The sequence below is a fragment of the Falco peregrinus genome, chromosome 4 (assembly GCF_023634155.1).
Source record: "Falco peregrinus isolate bFalPer1 chromosome 4, bFalPer1.pri, whole genome shotgun sequence".
NCBI lineage: Eukaryota > Metazoa > Chordata > Aves > Falconiformes > Falconidae > Falco > Falco peregrinus.
Window position 1 is genome coordinate 5,353,231 of NC_073724.1, and position 13,040 is coordinate 5,366,270.

A 13,040-nucleotide genomic window follows, 5' to 3' on the forward strand; every position below is an offset into this window, starting at 1 on the left:
TCAGGCTGAAGGCATTCAGCAATACAGGTGAGACTGCGGGCAGTTTGCTCTGCGCCCAAACGCTGCTGACTGTAGCTGAGACAAGCCTGATTCGGGGTCCCGGGATTTAGGGGTTGCCTCAACTTGTGTGGCCTTACTCTTGCTGTATTTTGGTGGGAGGCTCAGAAGTCTGGGTAAAAGCCAGGTGTGCACGTTTGATTCCATGAAGGAACTTCTGAAAGTTCTGTGTACCCTGACAGGGATTTGTTCGGAACTTGCGTAACTCTTAATTGTCATATATGATGTTGTTCTCAGATTCCAGATTCGTTAATCTCTTCCCGAAGACCTGAGATGAGTGTTTTTTGAAGTAAATAGGAACTTTTTGTCTACACACTGTCACTAGAGTTGGGATCAAGTCTTTTGAAAACGGTTGCTGCCTTTTGAGTTCTGATTTTCTCCTTGGGGGGGAGGCATTTAGCTGGGAAATGCTGATTATACGTACACCATGCAATCAAATATATATCTCGCCATTCTGAGCAAAGATGTGAAATGATTTTATACCTTTGTGCTAGATGTGTAGCTGAGGCTTCTAAGATAATGCTACTTTATGGCCCTTTACTGATCTTATTCCAGATGCTTCCTTGGACCATCAATGAAACTCATGGTGCTGGGTCCGAGAGGGTAAAGAGGAGAAAAGCCCATCTTTGAGTACAAGGGGGAAAGCGAGAGGATTGAGAAAAATCAGCAGATGCACAAAAATTTGAAAGGACCCAAATTTATATATGGGATCTCAGGTATTCACTATAACTAAAAAGTATGCTGTAAGATAGTCGATCAGTTGTCAAATGCAAAAGTTCACTGTGGAAATGAAACTGTTAAGGAGGCTCTGCGCATTGTGAACACTGGCTCTTCAAATTATTTGCATTATGCTATTCAGACTTGCAGTTTACAATAACTCTTTCTGCAGTTTTTTAGTTAGCAAAAATACACAACCTATTTTGCTGTCAACGTGCAAGCTTGGCGCTGCAAAGACAAGGGAATACTTCCAATCCGGCTCAGCCAGATCACAGAAATAAGTCTGTGCACTCTCCAAGTGCATTCCCTGAATTGAATCCTGATCCTACTATTAGAAGTACTGGGGCATTTATTTTATAATCTGTCTGTCTATTTATTGTCCAATACTGCCTGACAGTACCTTCTGAAATGCAAAAAAAAAAACCAAAAACCAACCAAAACCAAACCCAAAAAAACTAAAAAAGGCAAAAAAAAGCAGTTATTTGAAATACATGAGAATAAATAATTTAATTTCTTGGTGTGTGTATATATATATATGTTATTTTTAACAACATAATTGTTTTTGAACATTCGTTGTGATCTGGAAGAAAAAAATAAACTAATCAAGTTTGCCATTATGCACCTCGCTGGAGGTCTGCCAGCATCTCCATAATACAGTCTGGTTTTATAGGATTCATAGATTTCTACTGTAAATGCTGAGTCCAAGCAGAGATTTGGCAAGCTTTTTCATGATATAGTAATACTCTCTGCTGGATGTAAATGTTGCTTTTCCCTGAAAACGGACAGTAATGCTAGTGAAGCTTTTCTTTTATGTCTTCTATAGATTTTTGTTTACAGATAGGTAAATTCAGTCTAAGTGCTTGGAGTGTCACCTTTTTATTGCATATTTAACAAATGATTCAGCCTTTATGGGGAAAATTTGCAGCTACGCTGCATTTGCATTTCACATGCTTTCCTACTGTATTCCATCTCCATAATAAGCCATGCTTTTTTTCATTATGGAATTGGTGTGCAGTCGCTTCATAATTACAATTGCAGCTATGTTGCTGCTCAAAGCTGAATTTCTTATGCTGCCTAGTTAATCCATTTTTCTGGATTTTCACGTAATTATTGTGGAAGTATTGATTAGAAAGAGCTAGAGCTTAGCTTTAAATAACCGACTTATTTCAAGTAACTTTTCACACTTCATTTATCATGTGTTTTTATTGCATCCTGTCTTTTATTCCTCTGCATCCTGCATTTTCTTCTCCACCTGCACTTTCAGTGCAACTTTGTACGTTAGGAGACCTTTTGGTTGTGCTATAAAATCTCTCCTAAAGAATATTTAAAACATTTAAGTCTAGTTACTCGGTGGCTGGTAGGAGGGCTCTTCCTCCGTGGCCACCATTCCCAAGGCTGGCCCACGGCAGACTGCTGCCTTCTGATGAATTCCAGCAGCAACGCTGCCATTTATATTTTAACACTTAAAGAGTTAATCTGAAAAGATATGGTGATCTATAGACAGGCGCTTATTTATAAGGAGGCCTAAATGATCGCCAAACAGCTTGGAAAAGCTGCCCCTGGTGTGATTTATGTGGAGATGTGTCAGTCCAGGTCTCCGTGAAGGTGAGCGGGTGTGTGTGGGCAGGTATCAACAGCACAAACAAGAACCTTCATAATGAAGTACCAGAAATGGAGGGAGAAAATGTTCTCACACCTCCAAAGATTCCCCTGGTGCCGGAGGCGAGGCACGTACTGCTGGGGAGCATCGCTTCGCTGCGCGCCTTGCCTCCTCCCCCAGTCACCCTTCTTTGTGAGTGGTGAACCTATCATTAATTAATTAATTGGATTTGTTTGTTTTTAAGGAAAATATTTTACCTTTAAACCTCTAAGATTAGAAGCTTCATGTTGTTCAATTAATTAAACAATGCAACTCAAGAGCCATAAACATTAAAAAGCCTTCTTGGAAGCAGACTGTGGCCCAGTCCATTGGATAAATTGATTGATTACTTCTGTGGCTGTTCCTAATAATCTGTAACATTTTTTCATTAGGCAGAAAGTTGTTTTCCTATTTAGTATGCAAACATGAGATCTGGAGCATTCTGCCCATGTGTTATGATTTCTTTTTTCCATTATGCAATCACAGAATGTGTCACTTCCCTGTTTACAAAAGAAAAATGTAAGAGATAAAATTTGTGTTTAGTAAGGATTTTGATCTCCAATATATTAAAGAAATTAAAGTCCAGGGTTGGCAGAAAATCATAAATCATGGTTATGTGTTTCTCTAGAATGATTTTATGGATGCTAAGGCAAAGATATTACCATGTGCTCCCTGGTTATGTAGAAATGCCACTAGAGGCTATTTTCTTTCTTCAAAGGTGCCCTTTAAGCTCACACAAAATTACTCTTAATAGAGTAAACATGCAACTTGCACAAAACTAACACAATGCGTTCCAGGTTACGTGTCACAGAGAAAAAAGCATAGTGAAAAATTCGCAACATATTTTGTCTGTCTTTCCTGATGAGGATTTTTCCCAGAACCTGCAGTTTTCTAAAATGTGTTCTTAATTTCAATTTTTTCCAAATATTTCTGCTATTCACTTCTAGCTGGTGAGGTGCCCTATGTACAGGTTTGATACTGAAGATTTGTGTTACAGGGATGGCATTGTTTAATACTTTTTTCTTGAGTGAGATGAGTTCTATGGTGCCAGGATATTTACGAGTTCAGAATGTGTTTGCTACGAGTAACCTCAAAATATTTGTTTAACGTTTCTCTAATCCAGACAGAAAATTCTTCAGGATTAAGCTGTAGTGTTCGGCTGTGTTATCCATGTTGCTCCTTGTTAGGAAACTCTCTAACAAATGTCCACAATACGACATGAAAATCTGATCTTTCTTTTGTTTCTGGGAGGTGCATTTCTAACCCTCACAAGGAGAAACGGCTGAGAAATACACCTTGAGGCACGGACGGGGAAACTAACCCAAAATACGTGTGTGTGCGCGCACTGGCATGAGGCAGACTTGGGAATTCACAATCTGTTGTTTACAGTATAGACCTTAACTTGTTCCTCCCCTTCCTTCTTCTACCTCCTTTGCCTTTTTTTTTTTTAAAAAAAAAAAAAAGATCTTTACCTGGTAACCACATCGTTACATTAGAAAAAGTTGCATAGTTATTTTAACATCTTATGTTAGAAAAAGTTGCATAGATATTTTAACATCCACCCTTTGGTTTCTTACAGCAAACCAGTGAAGGAGTTAACGGTGACCTTAATACTTGGAGTAATAATACACTTGTAGTGTGTATTATCTTTTTTGTGATTTTTTTTTACCAGCTTTTTCTGTCAATCTCACCTACCACGTTTTCCTTTCTTTTTTTTCCTTTTTTTCAGCTTGGTTTTGTAGAAAAGGACATCACAACAGAGGACCGAAGCGGTTTCTCTGGTTTTGGGGTGAGCTGTGCGAACATTCCCAGCCCTATGGGTGCAGGCTTGGGAGCTGTTCGATAGCAGGTGGGGTGCTGGGGTGGGACCGTGCCCAGTCCGGAGGGATGCTGGTCAATCCAGCTTCGGAGCGTGACACAGGCCAGGACAAAGCAAGGGGATGCTGGGGCCGGGCTCAGCCACTGGCTGCCACCCTCAGCCCCTTGGAGGAGCTCTGTTCCTCCCGGGCAGGAGGAGACGTGCTTTATGTGACCAGCAGCCGTATGTATGACGGCGTGGATATGTGGCTCCGAGGGTCAGGAGCATCTGTGTGCTGGTGGAAGGAGAGTTTGGCCTTTAGCAAAGCGCTGCACCCTGTGTGTTGGCAGGAACTGCCTGAGAATATTCGCATCTCATGGGCTCAAAGGAGTTGCCTCTCCTGCTTCCACTGTTCATGTGCCGGACAAGTTCCTCTGTCGCAAAGGGAGGATTGCCCTCCATGGGAAGGGAAATGCTGAATGCTGCGGCTCTTCCCCGAGGAGAAAAACAAGGTTTGGCAGTTGAATGTGGTTGCATTTCCTTTTTCTCTTTTCCTTTTTCAGCAAATGATTATTGTGTGGTAAAACCATGATGGGTGCTCAGCCTCCCGCTCCCAGAGGGGGAGCAAGAGCAGAATCAGGTGCTGCAGCTGGATGGTGCAGATGTTTTATACACACAAAGCTTGAAGACTGGAAAACAAAAATTCCCTCCTTTGCTTCTTGGGAAGTATATTTTCCCACTAACTGGAAACTGAAGGTTTCAGATCATATTTTTTGGTGGTGTCCCCCCCTGCCCCTGCCCCCCAAGAGATTTGTTAAATTTTCTAACCCTTTTTCTTCTACCTTTTTCTTTCACCGTAAAAAAAAAATATTTACCTGAAATCATGAAAGAAAATCCACAGAGACTGCACAGAGACCAAAACTAGTGGTCCTGAGAATTCCGTAGCGTTTTAAATAGTAGACTTACCTCTGCTGTAAGGAAGAACTCAAGGAAGAGAGCTGTGTATTCTAGAAAAGACTGGGAAAAGGTCTGCAAAAAAACCACCCAAACCAAACCAGATTTTATTACCAGGGACAGTAATATTTTGAGGAAATTAGGTTTATTTCTGGACTTTTTGCTTTGGAAAAGCATCTTTGTCATATAAATGAAAAGGTATAATGAAATGAGCCTTGAGAAAGACAGAGGAGGACAGGAGATGCCCTTCTCTGGGCCATACAGCGTTAGGCATACGGCTGGACCCCCCCGCCCTCCTTCTCTCTGCCTCTGAAGGCGGCTGCTCCAGAGCCCTGGGCAGCTCGCTCGTGCCTTTTGGAAGTTCAGCCGGAGAAGAAATAAGTAGGGTCGATGGTAAATACAAGTATAAGTGAAAGGAAGCATTGGAGGCATGAAAGAAGCAATATTGTTAATTTGGTGATTCCTTAATCTGGTTGAAGAATCAAACCTGGAAACAGGAAAGGAGGAGGAAAGTGATGCTCGTGTCCTCAACCCCTGAAACAAATGCCCGACTTTTGTCCTTTGACAAATGAGTGCCTTTGACAGCCTTACGCCTGCTTTGCTTGGCCTCTGGGGCATTTCCACCCCCTTCCATGCAGCGCAAACCTGGCACGGCTGGGTTGGGTGGCCGGGGCTGTGGCCATGTCGCGCAGGAGAGGCGTGGGCACAGGCCCTGGCTTGGCACCAGCCCGGCACCTCCTCGGCCACTGCTGGGGGTGGCGGGGCTGGGGGGAGCCTGGAGCTGGGGTGGTGCCGGCAGCCCTTCCCAGGGGCGGGTGCCAGTGGCCCTGAGGAGACACAGGGGAATTCTTTGGTGTTATGGCGGGGCCGGCTGCTGGGGCGTTTAACGTGTGAAACAGGGAGGTTTGGCTCCTGTGGCATCCACGATTTTTGACGTTACTTCTGCACTTAGTTCCGTATCTGTTGCCAAAGGCTCCGTCCCTCCCGCCTGCGCAGCCAGTGCATGCGCTCAGCGCAAGACCCCGTACTATGTGGATGCGTTAACTTCGGCTTGGAGTAAAATATTTATTTGACCTAAGTACTATTCCAATATGTCCCTGTTTCCACAGAACCACGCTGGGTGGCTCTGGAGACCTGAGATGAGTCACTTGGGAAGAAAGATGTCCATGTTCTGAAGAAATGCTCCACAGAAGGGGAAGCCGGGTAAGTGCTGCTCTGCAGCGATTCCTCCTGGGAGCAGCGGAATCGCAGCGCCGCACGCCTGCTGCTCTGCCCTCTGCTCCGCCAGGTTCTCTGGGGCCTGCGGGGCGCTGAGGAGGATGGAGGCGAGGTGCAGGCGTGTAGAGAAGGCTTCAAAACCGCACCTTTGACATGGCAACCTGGAGAGCGAGGCTGCGCACCCCTACGGAGAGCAGTGCCTGGGAGGGGGCCCTGCCAGCGCCAAGGCTCCGCTTTGCTGTGACCGGGTGGCACTGAGGCTGCTCCCCGGGCAGCGGGCTGGGCTGGGCTGGGGTCCTCGTGGGCTGGGAAGGGCTGGGTGATGGAACCGGTGGCTTTCTAGCAAGGCTGCTACGGCTGCGCTGGGGAAGTCGGCCGGCTTTACCGCCACTTCGCACTTGTACCCACCTAGGAAAGGCCGGTAACGCAGACCGTGGGCTTGTGGCCGGCTCAGAGCCCCGAGCGAGCCTTCCGAGCGACGTGCCCGCTGGCACCCCCCTTGGCAGAGCCTCCGCGCTTTGCCCATCGCCTCCCGCCGCCCAGCGCTTTGGCAGCGCCCCCCCCGCGCTGCGGGGCGCGTGTGCGTGCGTGCGTGTGTGTGTGTGTGCGCGTGTGTGTGTCTGTGTGTGTGCGTGTGCCAGCGCACGACCCCCGAGCACGCCGCTCCCGCTGGGGAGCGCCCCCCCGCGCCGCGCCCCCCGCGGGCAGGCAGGTGGGCGGGGCGGCGCTAGGGCCCGGGGCGGCGCGGCGGCGGCGGCGGGGCCGGGCGGGGGCGGCCCCTCCCGGGCGCAGCGCGAAGGCGGGCGCGGGCGGCGCGGGGCATGGTCCCGGTGCCGGTGCCGGCCCCGGCGGCGCGGAGCGGGCGCGGAGCGGTGGCATGCGGCGCGGAGACATGCGGCTCTGCCTGCGCGCTGCCCCGCCGACATGGACCGCCTGCTGCTGCCGCCGCCGCTGCTGCTGCTGCTGCTCTGCGCTGCCCTCGGCGCCGCCGGGCGTCTGAGCGCCCGCCCCGGCAACGAAGGTGAGCGGCGGCCCGGCCGGGGGCGAGCGGGTGGGTGGGCGGCCGCGCCGCGCTCTCCCCCTGCTTTTTTTCCTCTCCTTTTTTCATGTTTCGTCTTGCCCTTTTTTCCCATTTTCCTATTTCTTTTTCCCTTTTCGTCCTCCCTCCCCTTTTCCTATTTCTTTCCCCCCCTTTTTTCCCCCCCTTGTATCCCTTCCCCCCCGTTAAGGTGGTCCCGGGCGGCAGCTGCACCCCTCCCCGGGACCGCGCCGCTGCCCCCGCCTGGCGCCCTGGCCGCGCGGCCGCCGCCCGGTGCGGTGCGACGGGGGAAGGAGGGTCAGGTCACCCCACCCCCCCCGCAGCAACAGCACCCCCACCCCCACCCTAGGGAACCCCCCTGGAAAGTTGGCGAGGGGGGAAGGACGGGCAGTGCCACCCCCGGGCTGCGCGGGGGGCGATGCGCGGAGAGCCGCGGTGGACCGGGGGCGAGGTGGGGAGCAAGGGGGATTTGCGGGGCCGGAGGGGGCTCTTTGCGGGGCTCTCTGCGGGGCTGGGGGGGGTGTGTCTCTGCGGGGTTCTCTGCGGGGCTGGGGGGTTCTCAGCGGGACCGGGGGGGGTTGCCCAGCCCCGGCAGGTGCCCAGCCTCCCCGGGCAGGGCAGGGCCGGCCGCCGCCGCCCGCAGGCTGGGATGGCGGGGTGATGGCTGGCGGCCGTAGGCAATCAGCATCCCTCGTTAAGTAATAAAAATCAGCTCTGAAAGCTAACGGTGGCCCCCGTCTCCCTCGCCCCGGTGCTAACCGGGCTGTGAGCTCTTTTGGATGTGCAAGGGGGGTGGTGGTTTCAGCAGCCGTCCTGTGCTTCAAAACTTTTAATTAACACCAAAAAGAAGCTTGCTCCCCTATAAAACCTCTTTTTGAGTCCGTAGCGGGTTTTGCAGTGTGTTGAAATGCCGCGTGTGGATGTGAACGTGTGTAAATGCCCAGTAACAAAGCACGAGTGGTTTGTTCTCCTTTGGTGTGGTAATTTTTATGATGACATTTGATGATAACACGTGTTAGATTTCAGGGAAAAATAATGACCGCTAGATGCTGTTTGAAAAGTAATTAAAATACTTGGAAAAAAAAAAAAAGATTAAATCGCCCTTTCCCTCTTTCCCTATGGTAAAAGAAATAAATTATGCAGCTTTCACTCGGTTGCCCGGTGGTGGAGGCAGCCGGCACGGCTGGGATGTCCAGTGCAATCGTCTTTAGGGATAGAACCCAGAGGCCAAAGTGTGGGAAGAACTTACAGCATCAACCACCCATGTAAAACCTGCACCTGCTTGAGCTGTAGCGTTTGTGCAGAGGAGCAGGTATCAAAGCTGTTAGAGCAATCATTTCTCCTGCATGGATAGCGCTGATGTACTTCCTGATATTCCGGGTGCTTGCGGGATAAGGCAGCGAGGTAATGACTTTCAATGACTTCAGGAAGGATAAAGAAATAGGACCTGAACCAACTAAGGAAAGATTCAAACTTTGCACATCCTGGATAACCTTAAATCAGTTGGTTTTATTGCTAGGAAGGAAGCTATGGTACCATCACACCAGAAGAGCAATATATCATATTTTGTATGTTTTATGTAAATTTGTTTTGCATGTATGGCCCTTTATAGGTTGCTTAAAAAAATGTGGTTTTAATAGTTGGTCACTTTTAAACCTCTGTATACGTGCTGGTTTGTAAGTGTTGTCATCTTTCACAAATGATTTTCAGAAATGAGAACAAGAGCATTAGTAGGGGTTACTCTTGTCTTATTCTTAAAAGCTTTTTGGGAACGTATGTAGTTCTGTCAGTCAGCAGAGCAGCTCTGCCTCCACGGCAGTGATAGACAGACACAGCCTGTAAACTGAGGCTAATTATGCAAAAACAAACAAACAAAAAACCAACAAAAAACCAACCCCAAACCAACAACCCACCCACTTTTTGTTTCTTTGTTTAAAATCACTGTCACTGAGAATTGAGAAAGGAAGAAAAAAATTGGTATCATACCGAACGTGCATTAAGCATCCTCGCCCGAGTCAGCTTTCAGCAGACTCTGCTTCCAGTCTCCCTCCCTTCAGCTTCAAGCACTTGTACGATATGGGCAATATTCTTAAAATGGATAGTGAAAACAACAGCATAAATGCAGTTACCGGACAGGCACTCACTTTTGCATGCTTCCTTTTTTCAAGTACGTATTTTGCGATTCCTTTCAAAAACAGGAACACTGACAGTTTCTTTTAAAAATGAGATCAACTTTGAAGCGCTTACACACGCAGAGCCCCTTCCTTAGGAAAGCTCAGTAATTCTTTTATTTATTTACAGCATGTTTAGGCTGATGATGTGAGTTTAGAAATCTGAATTATTACAATTTGCAGACACACTGATTTGTATGACCATCAAGGGTTAGCATGCAGCTTTAGACCATGTCAGAAGATTGTTTTCCTCTTTTTAAATAATCTTTTTCTCACCACTTCACTTAACTTCCCTACTGTTGTTACCATACATTTCCTCCTGAAACTAGATGTGTCTGCGTTGCTGTGGGTATTTAGAAAAGTTTTCTTTTTCCACCACCAAGAATGAAAAACACTTTGGACAGAGGTTGTTAATATGGGCTTATAGATAAAAATGTATACATTTTTTCCTTACACTTTATATAAAAGTTTCCATTGAAATTCTCCTTGTGAATTGTTTTAATAAAGGATGGAACTGATTTTTGGTGTGTTTATATAGCATTGTCTAACTTTTAGGGGACGTGAATGTTGCAGTAGGCACGCTACAAGGGTATGTTTGGTAACATTGCTTATAATTTATTTGACTTGAAAGAATTGTATCACATTTTTCAATACAACTTTAGTTAATGTTTAAAGTTAATATTAAAACTGATGACTGTCTGAGTGAGTGCTAATACTGCAGTGGAAGTGGATGGGACGAAGGGAGGGAAGGATGAAAGGGATGAAGGCACGTTGTTGGCTTACTTTGTCATGTCAAATACAGGTGGTTTTTTTCTTTGTGTTTTTTTTTTTTTTTTTTTTTTTTCTTGAAGTGCTGGAGTTTTTATTTACTTGTTTCACCCCCGAGAAGTGTTAGAGTTTTTTCTTGATGAAATGTAAAATTTTCCACCGAGTTTATTTTTAAACTCTCAGCCGTGCTCAGCGCAAGGCTGCGTGCATTTTACCTACGTAATCACAGGAGCTCGGGAGGGTTCTCTTAAAGTTCAGATCTATCTGTGTGCGGTGGTAAGGTGTGTGCTGTTTTCTGCAAGGCAGGAAAACGTCAGGAAGATTTAACATCTAACTTTCCCAGTTTGAAGCCACAAGCCGAACACCATAGGTGCACAGAAACCACATGTTCTGCTCTTCCATTCTGTTTGATATTTTCCACCTAGGGAGGATCGTGGGTTTTTAAAGGATGCAATTTCTTTCTGAGTAATTCCTATGGTATCAAGAAATCGAATGAGCTATATCAATCTGTAATTTAATAATTTTTCCTCAATCTCTTCTGTAACTATATTGCCTGCCTGAGGGTACCAGCAACCTTAATTTCTCTGTTTTATAACCCACAACAGTTAACACTTGACCTAGGTCATTAACAGGATTATCAGCAAATTTGTTTAAGCTTTTACTGACAACCTGAATTGCTTCAATAATATTTTGACTGTGCAGACAGGAAACTTCTTGTAACCTCTCAATCTAGCATAAAATTAATTTCTTGTGAACACAGCTACCAAAAGATCAATAAGGTAAATCTGCTTACAGGACTTGGTTTCAAATAGTGCCTGTTCTGGTTTACAGCAAGAAGGTTGCAATCAGCCTCTCTTTTTCAGGCTGCGTTGGATTTGGAGATGTGGTTTCATCTTTTATTCATCGATTGCCATCTCAGAACTTGGCATAACTGCGCAATTAAACACCATTTTATCTGGGCTGGTCTCCGTTGACACTTAAAGTCGCGAAAGATGACTTAGTGTGTCTGGGTGGGCAGGACAGCTCTTGGCATGGCTTTGAGAAGCACGGTGTTTGCACGTGGGGCAAAACGCCTGCCCCGCTCTCGCAGGGTTTTTTTTTTTTTTTTTTTTTTTTTTAAGTAATTTTTGGAAAAGGCTGGCAATACCGGGAACTCTTCTGTAGCACCAAAAGGGATTGCACGGGGAAATGCTTTTTACAAATCTCGCCTCGCTGTGTGTCAGGTATCATTAGGTCAGAGCAAGTCTTCATTTGCTGTGACACAATTCCTGCTGGTGCCTCTAGCTTGCTCTGGAGTGTTTATCTGCAAAAGAAGTTAAAAGTAGGTTTAGAAATCTTAATGGGATGTCTTTTAAATTTTAATTTCAGTAAGCTCAAAGTCGTGGGGGTCTAGAGGGCAGTTTTTCATACAGCTGTATCTTATTCAAAGCTTCTGTGCTTAATCCTAAGCTGTACGATTAGACAAATAATGAGCGTGCTTTAAAATTCACACCATGGTGTTTTTAAAATCCTGTGCAACAGGACAAGTCAGTCAGGTAAATTCCTCATTTTCTGTCAACATTTTTGGTAGGAGGCTGCAACACGTGGAATAATTTTTTTTTTTTTGTTTGTCCCTGAACTTTGTCTCGATTACTGCTGATTTCAGTGCGGTGTATTAAAAAGAAAAATCCCTGCATTGTCTATAGCAAACTTGAAGCAGATGTTTGAAATACGAAGATGTCCAAATTGGACACGGCAATTAATTCTTATTGGAGTTAATTTGGATACAACATATTTGCTACCCAACGAAGCAGTCAGGGCATAGACACGGGTTAGAACTCTCCTGTACTTGCAGCCTCAGGAAATTAGGCTTCAGAGGCACTTCCAGAAGGGAAAGCCTTAAACAGATAATAGGCACGCCAAGTTGGACAGTTGTTTACATGAAATCTTTGCAAATCAGGAGTGTATTCAGATTGAATGTTAGTTTTTCATTCCCATCCGGGAAGATATAGAAATTAGTTGGGGGTGTGTGGTGGTTTGTGTCTCTTTTAAAAATTTATTATTTATGATCTGCTGGAGTTAGGTAAGTTGCTATTAGTATACTTACTTTTGATTCTGTTTGAGAACCTGGAAGTTTTCCTCTAGGAACGTATGTAATGGCTCTTGTTCTTGTAATCCCCACTTGATGAAAGTTTAGAAATACGGATGCAGGTGTTCATTTTCTTGTTTTCAGAGCTCTGGATTTTATCACCAGTGAGGGTCACTACAGAGCTGTTACCAAATCCAACAGTACTGTTTGTAGATTTTTGTACAGAGCCTGAGTTAGTTCTGTAAGTTGCCTGTAATTCATGTAGGTACCGCTGCTTTGTAGCTGCTGTTTGATTTTTCTGCTAAAAAAAATTAAAAAAAATATACAGATAACTGGAGATATAATCATGTCCTTACTTTTGTTAAGGTTCAGAGCTCTGCTCAGTGGGGCTGGTATTGATACACAGAAAGGACATTTTGGTACCCTAAGGTGCAAAATTGACTGGACTTGTCCACAGCCACTAGATAAAACTTCAGAGGTGGGGCAGAGGGCTCTCGCTGACCCATCGCAGCTCAAAAAGGTAATTCCAGCATCCAAAGAGTTGTTTTTCCTGAAGTGAGATGTAGGGATTTTAAAATTTATTTTTTAACTTTTCCTTTCTTATGAAAATG

At 45.8% G+C, this 13,040-nt stretch overlaps 1 protein-coding gene across 2 annotated transcripts in view; it reads left to right on the forward strand.

The window, feature by feature from the left end:
- The first annotated feature begins 7,161 nt into the window (after positions 1-7,161).
- The window catches only part of EPHA3 (EPH receptor A3), a 231,260-nt gene continuing 225,381 nt past the window's right edge, over positions 7,162-13,040 (forward strand). For both annotated transcript variants that reach the window (XM_055802903.1, XM_055802904.1), the window contains exon 1: positions 7,162-7,404. In XM_055802903.1, the coding sequence (XP_055658878.1) occupies positions 7,308-7,404 (97 nt within the window). In that variant the 5' untranslated portion in view covers positions 7,162-7,307. The remainder of the gene's footprint in view (positions 7,405-13,040) is intronic.